Source organism: Lissotriton vulgaris, chromosome 2_2 (assembly GCF_964263255.1).
Source record: "Lissotriton vulgaris chromosome 2_2, aLisVul1.2, whole genome shotgun sequence".
Taxonomy (NCBI): Eukaryota; Metazoa; Chordata; class Amphibia; order Caudata; family Salamandridae; genus Lissotriton; species Lissotriton vulgaris.
Window position 1 is genome coordinate 186,690,859 of NC_141688.1, and position 20,181 is coordinate 186,711,039.

The 20,181-nt window shown below is 42.6% G+C and overlaps 1 protein-coding gene across 1 annotated transcript in view; it reads right to left on the reverse strand.

The window, feature by feature from the left end:
- Positions 1-20,181, reverse strand: part of NELL1 (neural EGFL like 1) — a 3,816,074-nt gene that overhangs the window by 25,248 nt on the left and 3,770,645 nt on the right. Inside the window, exon 18 of the mRNA XM_086959505.1 lies at positions 11,326-11,550. Within this exon, the coding sequence (XP_086815631.1) occupies positions 11,326-11,550 (225 nt within the window). The remainder of the gene's footprint in view (positions 1-11,325; positions 11,551-20,181) is intronic.

A 20,181-nucleotide genomic window follows, 5' to 3' on the forward strand; every position in this document is an offset into this window, starting at 1 on the left:
GCTGACTGTTTGTCACGTCTTCCGTGTGAAAGTAAAGTAGACAATGTGAATAGTCTTTCTGAAGTTGATTTTGTGTTAGGATTGACAGATTTAGTATCTCCCCAGTATCAAGATATTTCTGAACAGTTTTGGTTAGAATGCCAGAATAAGGATGAGAAATTTGTTAAGCTGAAGAAATACCTTCTAGAAGGTTGGCCCAGCAAGAATAACGTTGAATATGATCTGCTACCATTTTACAACATAGCAGAAGAGTTATGGTGTGAAGGGGATTTGTTCTTCAAATCTGAAAAATGTATTCCACCAAGTGGGGTGCAAGAACTTATTCTCAAATTAGCACACAAGACCCATCCGGGAATCTCGGCCATGAAGCGTATTATAAGGTTACATTTCTGGTGGCCTGGAATGGATAGATTCATAGACCGTACTGTCAGAGAATGCAATGAGTGCTGTAACAGCGACAAGATGTTAAAATTACATGTTCCACCTCTTAAGACAGTGAAATGGCCAGAATTTCCGTGGAGCAAGATAGCATTTGATATTTCAGGACCCTTCCAAGTGTTGCCAGAAAGTTCACGTTTTGCATTGGTCATTGTGGATTACCACTCTAAGTGGCCAGAAGTGAAATTTGTAGCCAAAATCACTTCTGAAGTTGTCATTTCTTTTTTTAAAGAAGTTTTTGCTAGGGAAGGCTGTCCTTCGGTATTGGTTTCTGATAATGGGGTGCAGTTAGTCTCCGCTGAAATGAAATTGTTCTTACAATCCTGCAACATCAAACACATGTGTACATCTCTTTACGAGCCACATGAGAACGGGCAGGTTGAGCGTTTCAACCGTGTTTTAAAGGGTTTTGTCTCTGATGCCATCAAAGAGAAAGGGGATTGGTTAAACCGTATCAGACAGAAACTTTGGACTTATCGTATAACTCCCCATAGCACTACTGAGATTAGTCCGTTCAAACTACTCAAAGGTAGGGATCCTGCGTCAGACACGTGCCCTTGGTGGTTCAAGGAAAAATGTGAAGCTCTGGTACAAAATAATGTAGATGTCAAGGAAGTTGCAAAGAGAGTAAGTGGGAAACAAAGTAAATCTGAAGTTTGGTACAATAAGAAGTGGAAAACAAGAGAGCATGAATTGTGTGTTGGGGATTGGGTAAGAATCTTAAAACCTTTCTTAGTCACCAAAGGTACGAGTAAGTTTGGCAGACCTATTCAAATCAAAAGAGTTTTCAGTAACTCAGTTGTTACTCAGGATGGCAAGGTTTGGAACTCAAGCAGGGTTGCTAAATGTCCTACTCAAGATGTGTCTAAATTCCAACCTCACGCTGTTACTGATAGAGGTTACATTTCTGATGGTGGGTCTGATTCATTTTCTGATTCTGTAGCTTCAAGGATCAAAGACGATAGGCGAATCAGAAGAAGACCAGTTTCTTTGCAAGATTTTGTATAGCTGTTTTTTCTCTTTCCTTTGTTTGGTCTGTAGCCCTCCCAGCCTTACTCCTTTTATTTTCATTTAATGAGGGAGGTGTGTTATATCCTGTTATTATTAAGTGCCTATATTATTTATGCTTGTACCTCTTTAACTGCATGAGCCATGCTGTGTTTCCTTTTAACTCTGCATTCTTAACAGAGCTTTGCTCATACAGCATTCTCCACTGTTAGTCAGTTGTAACCTGTGTCCTGCTGTGTCAGGACTGGATGCTGTGCTGCTCAATAAATCATCTTAACTACAACTGCTTCCTTGGATCTTTACAGGACCCATGAAGGTACTTTTGCCCTTAAGCGTGTATCTTGGATTCTTTATCAGAACCCTGTCTCCAACATTCCACTTCTTCCCTTTCACACACATTTTAGAATCATATCTTGTTTTGTATTGACTCTGATATTTTGAGATCCTATTTTTTTTATATCAGCTCATAAGGCTTCTCCGTCCATTATTGGCATTCAAACAGGATTTAACTTGGAGATCGCCTTTCTACCTCTCAATGCTTCAAAAGGAGATGTTAAAGTAACAGCATTAGGTGTGGTCCTATGTGCCCACAAAGTATCTCTCAAGATTTCCTTAAGAGATAATTTGGTATCCAATGCATGTTAAAGGCAAGTTTTGACCAACCGGTTCATTCTCTCCGCTAAGCCATTAGCCTGAGGAGAATATAGTGCAGTTTTTTGATGAATCACACCACAACTTTTGAGAAAATCATTCATCTCACTAGAGACAAATTGCACGCCATTATCTGTTATCAGGAATTTAGGTAAACCCTCAAAAGCAAACACTCCCTTTAGAAACTCAATAACAGTTTTAGCATTCACAGAAGAAGTACACTTTGTTATTACCCATTTGGATGTGTAATCAACCAATAAAATGACAAAACACTCACTTGGTGGTAACAGATCGAATGGTCCCATAACTTCCAAACCTAACTTTGTCCAGACAATCTCAGGAATTTTTACCGGTGACAAAGGTGTGTGATTGGTTGCGTAAGACTTGTCATTAGATGCACACAAAGTGCAGTCTTTAACTACATTCTCGATCATATGGTCCATAGTAGGCCACCAGTATCTTTCTCTCACTCTAGCCTTGGTGAGACTCCTTCCAAGATGACCCTCATGAGCAGTGTTTATGATTTTGTCTCTAAATTCAACTGGGGGAATAACCCTCAGGCCTCTCAGTAAATTGTCCCCCACAAAAGAAATTACATCTTTGACAGACCAATACGTTTTCATCTCTTGATCCAAGGATTTATAGTCTGGCCAACCTTGGCTTATCCAGGTTTTGAGCTCAGATAGAATCCTGTCTTTAGTCACACCATCCCTCCACTCTCCCTGTGTCAGTGCATTTTCAGCAACCCAAAATACACCATCTTCTTTGTCATCACCACTGCTTTCCTCCAGAGGTAATCACGACAAACAGTCAGCAGATTTGTTATTTGACCCAGGTATATATTGCACAATAAAATTATACTCTTGTAATCCCTCACTCCAACGTTTAATTCTAGGCGTTAAGTGTTCACTATGCCTGCAAGAAAAAATCTGAACAAGGGGTCTATGGTCGGTCCTTACCAAAAATGGAATTCCAGTGTTTGTAATCCTGGTAAATAGTGTCAGTAATCCTGGTAAACAGTGTCAGTAATCCTGGTAAACAGTGTCAGTAATCCTGGTAAACAGTGTCTGTAGTCCTGGTAAATAGCGTATGTTAAACTCAGAAGTAAATCCAAATAAAAAGAAAATCGAAATTTGAAAATACCGTAAGGTAGTTAAATAAAACGCCAATCCAAAATCAGATGAGGAAGCTGACACGATCCGTAGTTGACAGCCGGTCTGTAATGGTAAAGTGATGACAGTTTTAAAAACTGCCTAAGATTGTGTTGCAAGCACAGCCTTTTCCTTTAGGAAAGTAAACACAAGATGGCGCCTACGTTCAAGCGCGGGGTCACGTCAGGTTCAATTGAAACGTGATGACGCTCCGTCACCCTCCGCATTCAGGCAAGCATTCAAGTCAGAGTACGAATGCGCACAGAAATGTCTTAAGGTCACGAGGCAATGCCAAGGCTCTCGAGGTATGGAACCTTGCTCGGAGTTGAAAAATGAGGGGGCGGTTGCAGGCACTGCGAAACACTGAGAGCATACGAAAACGGTAAAATATTGCCTTAAATGTTGAACACGACGTTAAGGCAGAAGGGCTGTGGTTATCAGTCAGTCCCGAAATTTCGAATACTTTTGTAATTCCATTGAAATTAAGACGAGTAAAATCCAAATAATTCCAAAATTGAGATATTAGGGGAATTGATGCTGCTATCCACTTGTCCCCAATCAAGTTAAGTCGTCCTAATCGCCATTGTTAAAAAGAAGGATACTCTATTTCCTGTAGATTAAGTATCTTTAATGAGACACAGCATCAACGTCCAGTCAGTTTCCAGGCAAAAACAAACTGCTCTTCCTGAGGCTTACATTCTAAATGACATCATGTGGTTCCTTAAAGAAGACAGACATCAGATAAAGACATCAGATTATAACAGTGTGTTTATTGTGGCCTTAAGTAGGCGGCAGATATATTTGGAATTGAACAAAGAGCTCATGATTTTCAAATAGTAAAGTGAATAAAGACATCTCATCAAAGTTGTTGATGTACTCCTGGGGTACAAATATTGAATATATCTCGCAAAATTCAGTAGGTGAGGCCTAAGAGACTGAGGGGGTGAGTGACTGTCTGAAAGTTATTTGAAGATCACAAGAAGCAGGTTACTCATCAGCTTATTAGAGAAGTCTCAATTGGACAACCACGCATTGATATCTTTCATGTGCACCGTGGTAGGAGTACAAGTGGTACACATCTGCATGACGTCACTGAAGAGTATCCACTTATATATCCTTCCCTATCTCTCCGACTGTAGACCAGCTACTGTCTGAAATATTCTGACCCTCCCTGTAAGCATCACAACAGTACACTCACCTCTCCACCGTGATCCTCTGCACTTAGCACCTAGCAGTGTATGACACCTACCTCCGCTTTATTGCTCTTTCACAGACTATAGCTACAGTAAACCTCTCGCCTTTTGCAGCACCCCACTAGTTTGTGGCTAGATGTGCACTACCTACATCATATAAATACTTACGAATGAGAAAATGTAGTTTTACCATTTTTAACTAACTATAGTTCTTGGCACAAACCCTTTAACTGAATATGTAATATACTTATTGTCTAGCTTAATTCTAGAAAATATCGAATTAGTATTAAATATAACCAATGCATCAGGGGCATAACACAGGCCCCCACAGCCCCCGCGGTGCAGGGAGTGGGGAGGCCCGAGCTGCAGGGGGCCCCATCAGCACAGTACTACTGAGGCCCGAGAGCTCTGGATAAATTCCGGAGCGGGGGCGCCCCCCCCCCCAATCTATCGTTGATGTAATCAAACCGAAGATAAAACTACAGCGAGCACAATATGAATGTGTACACGTTTTTAAGATAATACTTCCATTTATTGAGTAAGAAAAACGCAAATGCCATGCTCCTACAACAAGCATTTCCAATCTGCCTTCTGCCTAGCATCCCCCATCACCGAAACTATGGTAAATGAGTGTTAAAATATGAACCATTTGTAGCTAGCTCTCAGGATCAAACTAAATCAATAGAATGGCATTTGCCACAGCAAAACACACTACCTCTGTGTTCGGCAAAATATTTAAGCATTGGTAAAGCCAATACATCTGGCTATAGGCTTCACTGGCATTGCTTCTTTATTACCAAGTCTGTGCTGTGTTTTAGTGGCTTCATTGGTGAATCTGTGAATGTACAACACGCTGAATGTATGTGTTTATGAATGGATGAATGAGTGTTTCAATACGTGGATACTCGATAGGTAAGTGAATGAATGCATGTATGGCTATGTGAATAGGTAATTGCTTGACAGAATAGTAAAACAAAATTTAATATGGATAAATGTGTGATGGCAAGGATGGGTGCAGAGAGGTTAAACCAATAAATGGCGAAAGTGAGAATGTTATTAATATGCTAAGGATTGCCAATAGCATGCCGGTGCAAGCATTACACCAAGCATGGGCACCATTATACCAACAATGTCCACAATATATAAAGAATAACCTCAAATATGCCATTTCAGTCATCTCTCATGAGTGAGCAGTATCATACAATGGGAGTCAAAGCTGTTCCAAAGAAGTGCAGCCCTAATGCTATAGCCAGCATTGTGAAAAGGTAAAGTTAGGCTTTTTGTAAGTTTAGAACAAAAGTCTAACTTTACTAGTTTTTGATATTCACAAACTAGTTACTAGTAGTATATTTATGATTGAGGAGCTTCCACGCTTGGGTGGACTTCTACCCCAAGTGCGGTGATTTCACTCCAAGTGTAGTTACTCTGCTAGCAGTGCATAAACTCTGCAGTCGTAAAGATTTTACTCGCAACTTATTTTGTGCACACTGAAAAGTAGTAAAGTTGGACTATTGGTCTGAACTTAGAACAAAAGTCTAACTTTGCCTTTGTGAATTGGTCCCATTGTGTTTGAGGTGGGTATGAACATATCACTGCCAACATTACACCTATAGTGCATAGGCTAGTCATTTTGCCCATCACTTTCAGCTACACATACAGGCAAAGAATGATGTTTGCCTTATCAAAAATAAAAAAATATACACAACAAAGTGAATTTTCTATAAGAAGCAAATGCATACTCATTTGCCAATGCCCTTTTTTATTGCAATGTTAGAGGCTCATCGTGATTTAATACAACAAAAAGACCATGATTTAGTATGCCTTTTAAAATTGTCATGTACTCTCAGCTGAAACCACAGCACAATACAACACCACTGCAATAAAACAGCACAGCAAAACAACAGCACACCACAAGTTCAATACACCAAAACAAAACAGAATAACTATTTAAATTACAGATTACTTTTACTTTGTTGTATGACTCTTATGTCAGTTTTTAGCTTTTGTGTTAGTTTTAAAGTACTGTGCTGAATTGCTATATCAGGTTTTTAGATATTCTGTTTTGCTGTTATAGCTCTATTTAGTATTTACCGTATTTTGTTGCATTTTTTTTCTATTATGTTGTTTTCCAAATGTGTTTTTGCTTTCAATTCGATGATATTATATGTCTGCTATGGTGTGTCATTCTGGAGTTATGCTTGAATCTAGTCTCTCATATTTGTTGTGTTTTTGTGCTGTGCTTTTGTAGGTGGTTAAGTTATGTGTCTTATGTTGATGCATTGCTTTGTTGTGTGTTGGTTTAGTGTCTGTGTGCTTTTGTTGTGTTTTTGTGCTATGGTTGTGTTTTTTTCTGTGTTACCTTTGGTTTCTAAGTAGTGATGTTCTAATGTTGTAATGAATGTGTTATTAAGCTTTTGTGTTTATGACGATATGTTGTCCTACTGTGTTATTATAATGTTGTGGTACTATAATGTGATATTGTTGTTGAATGTATTCATTGCTGTGCCTCCACTGCGATCCATCTGCAGTATGGGTAAGAAGTACAATGTGGGGTTACAGTGTGACTTTTAGAGATAGTAGAGCATTGGTGGACACTGTGTGGTGCTATGACTTTTTGCTGCATTGGTAGTGGAGTGGTTTTGGGTGCAGTTTGTTTAGGGGAGTTGATAAAATGGGTTAAGTGAAGGTACCTTCATGGTGGGTGGGAGGGCAATGGAGGGATGTGTTGGCATAGTAGTGGGGTTTGGTAGGTTGGCGATGGTGGGAAGTACTGTGGCTCTGTTAAGTGGTAATAGATTATTGGGTTCATAGTACAACTATGGAGTGTGGTAGTGTAAAGGTGATGGGTGAACTCATGGTACTGGGATATTTGTTTGGAGGATGGCAATCCCATGGTGGGGTTTATAGCATGCTGCTATTTATTGTCATATGGTGCTAGCAAGAGAATGTGGTGCCTGGATGTGTGGTATTGTTTGGACACTGTACAGTGTTTGCATGGTAATATTGATATTGTGTGTTTGACAGTGTAATTGTGAGTAGTGACATTTCAGTTGTATGTAATGGTAGTGCAATGCTTTGTGGGTGAAGATGTGCTGGAGTGAATGTGTGGTTCTGAGAGGTAGTACTGTATTTGCTGGAGAATGGTAATGTTATGGTGGTTGGTAGTAGTGAGGTATTTTAGTGGGCGACCCATGGACCAAGCACTGCAGAAAGTTCTAACAGGATTAGAATATAAGAGAGTTTATTGAGAAGAGAAAGAATAGATCTGTTGTTCAATTTAGTGGTAAAAGAGAGAGGGAATTATGAGCTCTAAATGGGAAGTGGAGAAAGAAGGAGAGGATTCATTGATCAGAAAAATCCATGCCGATTACTAGTCTGGTCAGAAATGAGTGACTGAAAAAGTTTTTTTTTAGCATTGTTTCGTTTAGTAGCAGAGCAGCTTCCCTTAGTTAAGAACCTGGGAAGGTAGCAGGGTGGGTTGTGCTCGCACTGAAGACGGCCAAGAAGAGCCCTCGAGAATGATGTAGGGAGAAGTATCCAACAGTAAAGGAGCAGAGGCCTTACAGAAAGAAGCAAAATGCAAGTGAAAGGAACTGATCGAAGGAGGCCTGGTGTTCACAACATGAGAAGAAATAAATGTTCCGTCCCCCCTGAGGTCAGAGGTAAAGATTCACACGATTACAGGACTGGCCCAGATTCCACTTGATACAAAGCTGAGGCCAGAAAGTCGAGGGGCACTTCCAGGACCTGACTGGAGCTGGCATAGGTAGACAGGAGCAGGCAGGGGCTGTCAGGAGAAGGCAGGGAAAGATAGGAGCAGGCAGGGCTTGACAGGAGCTAGCAGGGGCAGACAGAAGCAGGCACTCAGTAGCAGACAGGAGCAGGCAGGGTCACGCAGGGTCTGATAGGAGCAGGAAGAGGGAGACAGGAGCAGGCATGGTCTGAGAAGGTCAGACACAGCCAGGCAGACAGAGGCAGGGACAGACGGGAGTAGGTAGGACCTGGCAGGAGGATGCAGGGGCAGACAGGAGCATGCAGGGGCAGGCAAGGTCTGACTGGAGCAGGCAGGTTCAGGAAGGAGCAGAGCAGGCATGGTCTGACAAAGTCACACACGGACAGGAAGACAGAGGTAGGAACAGACAGGAGCAGGCAGGACCTGACAAGAGCAGGCATTGGCAGACAGAAGCTGTCAGGATATTACAGAAGCAGGCAGGGGCAGACAGAAGCAGACAGGACCTGACAGGAGCAGGGCCATACAGGAGCAGGCAGGGGCAGATAGTACCATTTGGGACCTAACAAGAGCAGGCAAGGGCAGACAGGAGCAGGTAGGGCAGGCAGGGTCTGAAAGGAGCAGGTGGGGCAGGTAGGGTCTGACAGGAGCAGGCAGGAGCAGTCAGGATTTGACAGCAGCAGGCAGGGGCAAGCAGGGTTTGACAGAAGCAGGCAGGGGAAGACAGTAACAGACAGGGCCTAACAAGACAGGAGCAGGCGCGGCAAGCAGGGTCAGACAGGAGCAGACGGGGCATGCAGGAGGAGGCAAGATAGGCAGGGGCAGACAGGAGCAGACAGCACAGGCAGGGTCTGACAGGAGCAGGCGGGCAGGCAGGAGCAGGTGGGCAGGCAGGGTTTGACAGGAGCATGTGGGGTAGGCAGGAGCAGACAGGAGTAGTCAGGATCTGACAGGAGCAGTCAGGATCTCACAGGAACAGTCAGGATCGAGCAGGCAGGGGCAGGCAGGAGCAGGCAGGGACAGGCAGGAGGAGGCATGGGCAGAAGGGTGCAGTCAGTATCTGACAGGCAGGCAGGCGCAGCTTGTTCCACACAGGAGACAGTTAACCAGCCAAGGACTTCACACAGGCCGCAGGGCTAAGATTTGTGTGCCGCCGTCTGCCTCCAGTAATAGATCTAACTTCTGGGCCATGCTTTGCAAGAGGCTGTGGAGCTTTCCAGGAACTCTCTAGTATTTCCAGAAAGGTATAAATATTGTTTTCTCCCGCAAATGTTTGAAGATATTGGGAAAGTAGTGTTTCAATTAACTGACCCAGAATGATGAGAGAGAATGAACTGCAGTTATTAATATCCTGAGGGTGCAGATAACCTTTTTCAGGAGGGGTTTCACAGCAGCATTTATTCCAGGCATTAAGGAAGGTGCCTTGTCCTAACGGAAGACTCAACATTTCCATCTAGGGCATTTTGAGAAGCAGAAATAGAGCTCCTTTAGCTTCTCTGGGCAGAACCTATAAGGGGTCCTGTGGGCGCAGCCTGCAAGGGCGGCATCACGGTTGGTTGCATCAACCGGTGCACAGGAGGTACGGGATCAAGGTTGGTTGCATCAACAGGTGCAAAGGAGGTACAGGTGGTAAGATATTAAAGAAAGATTGTTGGGTGTAGGCATTATTTCAGTCTGAATGTTTTCACATATTTGTTTAATCTTAAAAAGAAAGTGCCAGACATTTGCAGAGTTGTTGAGATTTTTAGAGAGTACCTGAACAAATATTGGGAGATTGCAATCCCTCTAATAAATTAACTGACCCTTTTGAGAGGTTCAGAGCTGGAGAGATGCAATCTAAAAAGCACCTGGGAGAGTGTCTCTGCCACAAATAAGTGACAAGAGACAAAGATGAAGGCCTAGTAAGGGAGCAGCAAAATGAATGGCTTGTTCAATGAATGCAAATTCACAGAGTCCACATCATGTGAACATGTAAGAGCTGCACCAACAGGAGACTCCAGCCATAGGCTGAGGTCTTACAGGACCACCAGGAGACTCCAGCATTAACCTAAGTCTACGAGGACCATTAAGAGACTCCAGTCATTACATGAGGTGTCCCACGACCATCAAGAGACTCCATCCATAACCTGAGGTCTCCCAGGGCCATCAGGAGACTCCAGCCACAACCTGAGGTCTCCCTGGATCATCAGGAGACTCCAGACACAAACTGAGGTCTCACAGTACCCCCAGGATACTCCAGCTATAGGCTGAGGGCTCCCATGACAATCGGGAGACTCCAGCCATAAGATGAGGTTTCCCAGTACCATCAAGAGACTCCAGCCATAAGCTGAGGTCTCCCAGGACCATCAGGAGACTTCCACCAGAAGCTGAAGTGTCCTTGGACCATCTGTAGACTCCAGCTTTTACCTGAGGTCTCCCAGGACAATCAGAAGTCTCCAACCATACACTGAGGTATCCCTGGACACCCAGAAGTCTCCAGCCATACACTGAGGTATCCCTGGACCAGGAGATGTCCTTTCTGGAGACCAGAATAGAACGTTCCTCCACCAAGGAGGAAAGGGTGGAGGTTAAGATGAACATTCAGACCCCATTCAGGGGGAATATTTGTGAGAGCCTTGTGGCAGTGGCGTAACAATGCCTTTGCTGCCTCTGCAGTGCAGAGGGCCCCAGAGCTCCAAGGGTCCCCTTCAGGTCAGTGCCCGGCCTGAAAGCTCCAGAGTGAGTTCAGAGGGGGGCCCCTCCATGTACTTTGCAGGGGGGCCCCCTCATGGTTTGGTACGCCACTGCAATGCATGCAGTACTGTCAGAAGAACATACATTTGTTTGTGGTTATAGGAATAATTAATATTCAGTAGATTCCAATTTAAATGGTGTGAAATCTCAACAACCTACCTTTATACAATTATTATAAGCAACCATCATATTGATTGTGCAATATTCATTAGTCGCAAAAAGAGAATTTCTAGTAGGAAGGACAGAAAATCTCTATCCCCCACTCTATTATTTTGTTCACGAGTCTTTGAAAATTGAATTATGCAAATTAGAAATACAAAGCCATTGAGGAAATGATGTCCCGATGTACATGTTTTATTACTTTTTTTAATTATATGCAAACATCACCCCTTTGCTGTAGGCATTCTATAATTAAATTTACCTTGCATTGACAAGTCGTGCACGGAGAACCTGCCATTGTCCAGATTGATCCACTGAGTCGTGTGATGCCTTGGGTATCTAGGCAGGTATTCCTAATGTCGAAGACAATGTTGTCCAGTAGGCAGGGGTCACTGACACAGCGGGGGCAGCACTCCCCGTCATTCATTGTAGTTAAGTTACAATTCAGATTGGGGCAGGTGAGGGGCCAACAGTCTACTTCTCCTTCCTACAGAGGAAAAGAACGACAAAGAGTGATTTGCAATTATTCAAAATTTTATATCATTTATCAATAAGGCGTGTCAATATGGCGCACAGAAAATGACAAAAAATGGTGCTGCGGGTCATTCATTTTACTTGAAATAGTCTATATGCATATATGAAAGCAGTACATGCTGAAAGAAATAATTTAATATTTAAATGAACCAAACGTACGTTTTTTGTCTGTGGTTGATTCCAATTGTTATGATTTTCATAGCTAGTTTATATGAGAAAATAGGCAAGGTCCAGTAAATGGGCATTAATGACACCTAATAACTGTAATGCAATTGAAACTGCAAACATTATTATTATTACTATTATTATATTTAAGCTTATAGAGCGCACAGCTATCCGGAGGTTTCCCGGCGCTAAGAACCAGATTAAGGGGGAGAGCAAACTGAGAAAAGAAAAGAAGAGGCGGTTTATTGGTTAAACATCAAGGGAAAAACTTTTTTTCTGGATCTTCTACAATATCACGAGGCTTTCTCCATGAAACAGGCGCAGTGTACTGTGTCCAGGGTCACACACAACTACTGCAATGGATCTCATGACAGACTGCCAGTTATTGTGCTGTAAATACTATAGCATGTACATAACCATTTCTCGCCCTACATCTCGTCGTATCTCCATCTACTTAAACTGTGCATTACACCATGGGGGATATATACAATGATTCGTTGGTCTCCTGGGCTTAACAACATGCTTTGCCACTTGGGAACTGCATGGCTGCACCATATTTACAAGAATGTGGGGCAGCCTTGCATTTCCACCTGCAATGGCGCTAAGTTTAACAACTTAGCGCCAATTCAGGCACCCTTGCACCAAAGTTCAGGGGTGTCTGTGTGCAGGGGAAGATTGGTTATGTGTAGGAAGGTGTCTCTTCCTGCACATAAACAATCCTAAAATGCCATTTTGTTACTTTCATGTGTGCTGCTTCATGTAGCACACAGGAAAGTTACAAAATGGCATTTTAAAAAAAGGTTTGTTAACGTACAGGAAGGTAAAGCTACCTGTACATAAACAAACCAAGCATTTTGATTTTTCCATGAGTTCTGCCCAAGGCAGCACACAATGAACTAGCAAATACGAAGAGAAATAATGCATTTCTCCTTGAATCGCCAACTTAAGTCCATGATTTTCCTGGTCTTAGTTTTGGCACTTCCTCCTATGTACGCCACCCTTGTATATAGGGGGCAGCATCAAATACAATGCATGTAGCATTGGAACACCCACCACAACACTGACTGCACACTACTTTCACGCTAAACATAGCGTAAAAGGGTGCCTTAAGTACAAGGCAGTGTTAAGCCACATTAAGCAGCTTAACGCTGCCTTGTACATAAGACAGGGCCTCTATTGTCATGGGAATGTCACAAAAAGTGGCATTCCCGTGGCGAAAGGGGCTTGCACAAATACCCCAATGTACCTAAAGAAACACATGGCACACCCTGTCTCCACAAGGAGACGCATGCACATCCCTGGAACTATGGAAATGTCATCCAAAAAAAAACAATTAAGTGCAAAGTAATGCTGTCTCTCATTTTGATGCATTCAGAGGAATGCATATAAATAAATCCCAGATCCACCCAGGCATGTGCCAGAGAGATCTCAGATATCATCAGGCTCTGTGCACCATGCAAGCTTTTGTTTTGCATGTTTTCCCATTCCACCTCACCCAGCTTCCACAACGTAATACCATGTGTTTTCTCTCTCCTTCACAAAGTCAGATCTCACAAAAAGGGAGCTTTAGTAAATATTATTCAAAATAACAATTAACCACATTCAATTGCAGAGTCCACATCATTTTCTTCTGTAACATTTCGCTCTATAACCATCAAACTGAATCATAATATCATATTATAAAGTAATATAATTCAATATATTTAAGCGCTTTGTGCACTAGGCAGTATATTTTGAAGATGATACGCTTCCTCACAGGCAGCCAGTGTAGTGCACCCACAGTACCATGGCAGCACTACCCTCAATGTCCAAAGTGGGACTTGATGTAGCCAGCAATGTGAGCATTCTGTATTTTTATCGACTGTTGAGACGATATAGTGTTCGACGCAAAGGTACCTGTGTTTTATTAATTTCTTCTCTTTTATCCTGACTTTAATTTTGTCATATAACTAATCATTTATCTGAAGGGCAGTGGCTCAAAATGGCCGATGTCATAAACTACAAAGGCAAGTTGGCCTATCTTAATTCAGTTTAACAGCAATATTTATTGACTCGAATCATTAAAACTGAAATAGGACTTGAATCCTCAACATCAGGATGGAAAGTAAAACAGGTCTACATTGGTCATCTCACAGCGCAAGGAAACAGACAGAGGACTTCATAGCCACTCTATAGCGCTCCTAAGGAGTCCGACATTTTAGACTGGCTCCTCCACTGTGTTACAGCCCATAGACCCTACGGCGACCGACCTCTCCTACTAAACACTTCAGATCAGAATCTCAGTGCATTCTTCCCCCAATTTTTTATCTTAACTTAGCCCTGTCTGTATTTAGGTACATGATGTATATATTTTATGTATATATAAATATGTTTTATATATATTTGATATATATATTTTTAATGCTCTATTTATCTTCTTTTCTTTTCTTTCATTCTTTTCTGTCCCCTAACCCACCCCACATACTACTCCGCACCTGGCACCCAAGAAGCAAACATCAGGAGACTAGATCTAACCCCCTGCCCTCCTCAGCCCATAATCTAGCCGCTTTCTCAGTTGCTTCTCTCACCTTCCCTATCCCACCCTCCAGCATTTCTCGCTGCTTATTTCAGATGTCTCACGAGCACCTTACACACTCTGCGCCCTTAGCATCTCATCTATTTGACTGGTCATAACATGGAGCTCACAGGCATACATACCCACAACATCATATATCCCCCCAAATGTTCAAGGAAATCAGCCAAACGATTCAAGCACAATTTTATAAAACTTCACCCTGAAACTCTCATCGCTGATCCCTATTTCTCTCCATACAATGGGAACACAACCACCGATATCATTTTCCACACGAAATTTAGAGCCCAATGGAGAAAGCATTCCTAGCCTTACTTAGGGTCTCCTCCACTAGGAAAACCGTGCATGGTCTAGTTATTGGTATTGCTCCATCCCAGCTCTTTCAAGCGATAGCTACCATCACCATCTACAACAACTGCAAAATCCTCATACAATCCACAGACCGTAATATAAACCTCCTGGATATTATCTTCCCCATTATTAAAGAACAAGTCTCTAAACCCCAAAGTGCCACTAAAGCCACACCCACCACCAGTACCCTAGATATCACGCTTCCAACCCGTTCTAACAGCCTCACCCATCGACTACACCGCCCATTACTGTCAACTGATTCAGACGCTACTTCCACCCAGAATACCCCTCCCACCGACACACATCTCATCACTTCACCTAACCCCCACATTGTACTACCTCCCAGTACATCTGAGACTGCATAGGCACCCCCAATGAATATTATAGCCCCTCTGTGTACGAGCATAGCTCCCCCCTGCTACCATCATCCCTCCCAAAACTAACTCTCCCGCTACCTCATCCGTGTGGCACAACGATTCTCCTAGCACGTTCATCCCCCATTCTTGCCAAAACACACCAGTCCAAGTGCTGGCTCATAATAGGCCACCACATTATCACTTAGAATATACGCCACCCTCAGTTCATATATCGCACCTAGTTACTTTACCCACACCCACACATCAGCCAGCCACACCCACTAATTAGCCATCCCCATCCACAACCCATCCTGCCACACACGCAACACTTCCTCCAACCACACCCAGAACTGCACCTGACAACAGACCTAACCAGACCACACCGCTGCCACCCACATTCATGTCAAAGCCACCAACCCCATTCATAACCACTCCAGACCCTAGACTGGATGAGTTTATGTTTGCACTTCACCAAATCAAACAGGAACTCCAAGCTTTAAAGAGTTGATATCAAGACATCCACGGTGCACTAAGCTTTTAAGACCATCTAAATCTAGCAAGCTCCTGAATCACATAACATTCACCTCGAAACTGACTCTTCCCAGCTGGAAATTAGTCCCCTCCCATAAAACATGTATCCGCCCAATTCGAAGTACAACTCCTTTTCTGAGAGCGATCTACTTTCTCTACTACACTCTTATGTACCCTCTATCAAGCACGCCATAACCCCAACTGCCATGTCCATCCCTACTATCCCCCCAATCCTCACATGTCCTCTAAATACAATGATAGAGGAATCATTGACAACAACCTAAGAAGAGTCCCGCTCACTCAGGATCCCACCTCATCCATTATCACCCCCTGTCTGAAATGCATACTCCTCAATTGTAGATCGGCTTCCAGATACGCAGCGGACATAGCTGACCTCATTATCTCTCAAGTACTGGACCTGATAATGTTAACCAAAACCTGGCTAACGGAATCCTCCACACCAATAATTGACATTCTGATACCCACAAATTACGACATCATTAGATTGAACAGAATTGATAAGACAAGGGGAGGTATCACCTGTGTACATCGTAGCAACATCTCTGTTATCAGAGCTATTTCCCCTGCATTCCCTTCTTGCGAATATACATGCCTCGACATCAACAGCAATGGCAAACGATTATGCTCGCTACACATCATCTATCACCCACCGGGGGACAAACTCACCTTCACCGAACCCCTCATGGATATGGTTTCAATGAACACAGGGCGGCAAAATACCCAAATATACCTTGGCCACTTTAATCTCCATTGGAATGACCACAATGATCCAGTGGTCAATAGTCTCAAAAATGTCCTAGATGCTCTGGACCGGATGTATGTCAGTACAACACGATCTTTTAGATCGCAGTACTTCACAACGCGGTTATTACAGCGCAATTCGTTACAACGACTTGCGTTGGAGGGCGCGGATTATTATAATTTTCTATTCCAACACCAGCCCACGTAACAGTAGGGAAGGTGTTGGAATATAAAATTACAATATTCCTTAACCAACAGCGCCATCCATCGCAAGTTGTAGTAACGACTTGCATTGTAATGGCAGCGTGGTAAAGGTAGTGCGGTGTAAACACTGCCTTGTAAAAGATGTTTCCCCTCTGGACCTAACCCAAATCTGTGACAACCCTACACACAACAAAGGCTCAATACTGGATTTAATTATCTCCAAAAGTGACCCCATTCAGCTTGATTCGATCCAACCTTGTTACTGGTCAGACCATCATATTATCACCTTCTTTATTTAAGGAAACAGTGAAACTTAACTCGGTTCAATCCACAAGACCTAAGGTATGGAAAAGAGACTTGAAAAAACTCAACCCTAACACATTACCTTCCTCCAGCTACAACTTACTTCTGACCCCTGCAGGCTCGTCCGAAGTCAATGTTCTCACCAACCACTACCTCAACTCCATGACCACAATAATAAACAAGGTATCGCCACTCCAACTAAAGAGAGTCTCCACAAAAGACTCTAAGCCCTGGTACAATGGTCTACTCAATGAGGATAGACGGTCTCTCAGAACCTCTGAATGCAATTGGAGATCAGTCCCATCCGCCAATCACCTCAAGATACTAAGGAAAAAGAGAAATGCATATTTCAGAAAGATCAAACGCACTAAAGCAGACTTTTTCAGCCACCAACTTGACCAAGCAAGAAATTGCCCTAAAAAAACTTTTCAAACGAATCAAAACATAATCTACAGACACGTCGCACCATCTACAAGACTTAGACCGACCGCAACCCAACTGTGAAGAATTCACTGCATTCTTAATTCAGAAGACTGACAACTTCAAGAAGGATCTCCTCAATGACCTAACCTTACACTCGGGTCGTAATGAGAAAACCTCCCCAGCACGCCCAATGGCTCCACACCAAATCACCTCAAAGTTTGTCCTAAAAAATGACGCTACTTGGTCATCCTTTACAACTTACACTGAAGAAGATATTTGAAAGAATCTTAGAGCCTTGAAGCCTGCCAATTACCTCACTGTTCCTCTCCCCGCAAACGCTGTTAAAGACTTCACGCCACTGCGCTTGCCTCTCTGGACCAAGATCATTAACAGCTCACTGCAACTAGGTAGCATCCCAAACACTTTAAAATTGGACAAATATTACCAGTTCTAAAGAAACCCACGGCCGACCCTACAGACCTAAACAACTATCGCCCTATTTCCAATATTCCTACCCTGGCCAAACTATTGGAAAAATGTGTACACCATCAATTGACATGACATATTGACCACTTCCACCTTCTTGATAAACACCAATCATGCTTTCAAGCAGGTCACAGTACTGAATCAGCCATGACACAAATAATTGACGACGCGCTACAAATCCTTGATCAGAATGGATCATGCTTACTCATACTGCTAGACCTCCCCTCAGCCTTTGATACGGTCAAACATGAGAACTTGAAAGATCTTCTGAAACAGAGAATGCTTTCAGGGTCAGTACTAAACTGGTTTTCCTCATTCCTCAAAAACCGGACACCAAAATGTATTGTCAACAACACTCTGTCCAAACCCATACCAGTTATATTGGGAGTACCGCAAGGGTCCTCACTGTCCCCCACATTGTTTAATCTATTCATGGAACCACTCACTGAAATGCTACAAGCATCTAACGTGCAATACCACATGTATGCTGACAACACACATCTATACCTTAAATTACACACCCTAGAAGACATTAAATTGCTTAACTCTTTGCTTAGGAATACCCAAACTTGGCTAGCAGAAAACCATCTCAAACTGAATGTCCTAAAAAACGAATTCCTCCTAATAGCTCCACCCACCAAGGTCCCTATAATGCAAGACTGGATCAAACATCTTAATGCACTGAACGTTCAACCAACCATTGTCGACTCAGCAAAATCATTGGGAATAACTCAATAACTCTCAATATGCAAAAACACATTTGCAATGCTACGAAGGGTGCAAACTTCCAGATAAATACACTAAGGAATTTGAAGCCCTACCTGCCAGTCAATGACTTCAAGCTGGCAGTACATGCTCTAGTTATCCCGCTTGTGGAGTACGAAAGTGTCGCTCTGTGTGGCCTTCCAAAATATCAACAGCACTGCTAAGAGCTTCTGTAAATGCTGCAGCAGACTCATCACTGGTTCGAAAAGAAGTTCCCACATCTCACCAGACCTAAAATCCCTGAATTGGCTACCGCTGGAAGCCAGAATTCACCTGAAAATAGCGTGCATGACCCATAAAGCCTTGCATCACAAAGCACCCAGCTATCTGGCACAGAAACTGACGATCTCTGGGGGGACAGGATCTTCAAGGAGCGCGGAAAACCTTCTACTCAAACCGCAAAGATTCAACAAAAAGAAAACATACAAAACAAACCTACTCAGAGATGGCGCCCAGGATCTGGAATGTGCTACCCCCAGAAACCAGACTGAACTCTTCTACCATATCTTTCAAAAAGCGATACTCATGGTAAAATTCACCTGAGCATAGTCTTATGAACTTTCGAGACCAGGCGAACCCTCAATACTTACCAGGGCTATGACAAGGATCCAACTGGGCAACCTAGACATTTTAACTACCCCTGACCTGAACCATCTGATTACTGGGTTGTACCCTATTGCTCTAATCTTATAAGTTGTTATGTATACGTGTTTATCTTACTTGTATGTGTTGTCCAATTAACTTCACCGATTGTAAAGCGCTGTGATACCCGCAAGGATCTTGTTCGCGCTCTATATAACTCTCAAAATAAATACATAAACTTCCAGATGCCCTGGAACAGTACATCAATAAATAAAAACCCAATCTCTTCTGAATACATAGAAACCTGAACATCCCATAATCAAATGAACATCATTTCTCTCTCATCCCACTGCATTGGCGAACACCCGTCATTTCACTACATCTCTCCCTCAAATCCTAGTCCTTGACAATTCCTTTAAGCTTGACTGGTAAACCCATTGCTTAATTACATTTTACAATTTTTTATCAAAGACAAATCCTGGATAATAAAATTGTGCAGATCCAGAAATTCGACATTTTTGACCATTCTCTATCTGTCTGGAACATGAAAACAGTATGCATGACTGGTAGTCAAAGAACAAGAGGTTAAGTCACAAGAACCAATCAATGTAGGTGTACACAGGCATGGTATGCATTCAGACTCTCGTTATAAAATCTGACTCTGCCAAGTCGGAATTTAGCAATGTATGCTAAATATCAACCGATTACAAATTTAAAGGAACTAATATGTAAATGTTGCTGCCTTCCACACCGAAATCCACATGCTCAGCAAAATACCGGTGGTTTCCTCCGTTAAGTATTGGCAGGTTAAATCTGTGAATATTTATCACAACATTCATACTTGCGATATGTACAGTAACAATAAATACGGTACATTTTGCAGTTAATCAGACTGCTCAAAATGAGGGCCTTAGTCTTTCAGAACTTTTATAGCCTGACTAAATTTCCCCTCATTAATAACAAATGCAGATTAAATAACATCCTATACTTCTAAAATGGAAGCAGAAATGGCAATTATGTATTGAAATTTTCCCAAACCAATAGATATACTCAGAGTCATGTTTCAAAGAAAACAAATGTCAAC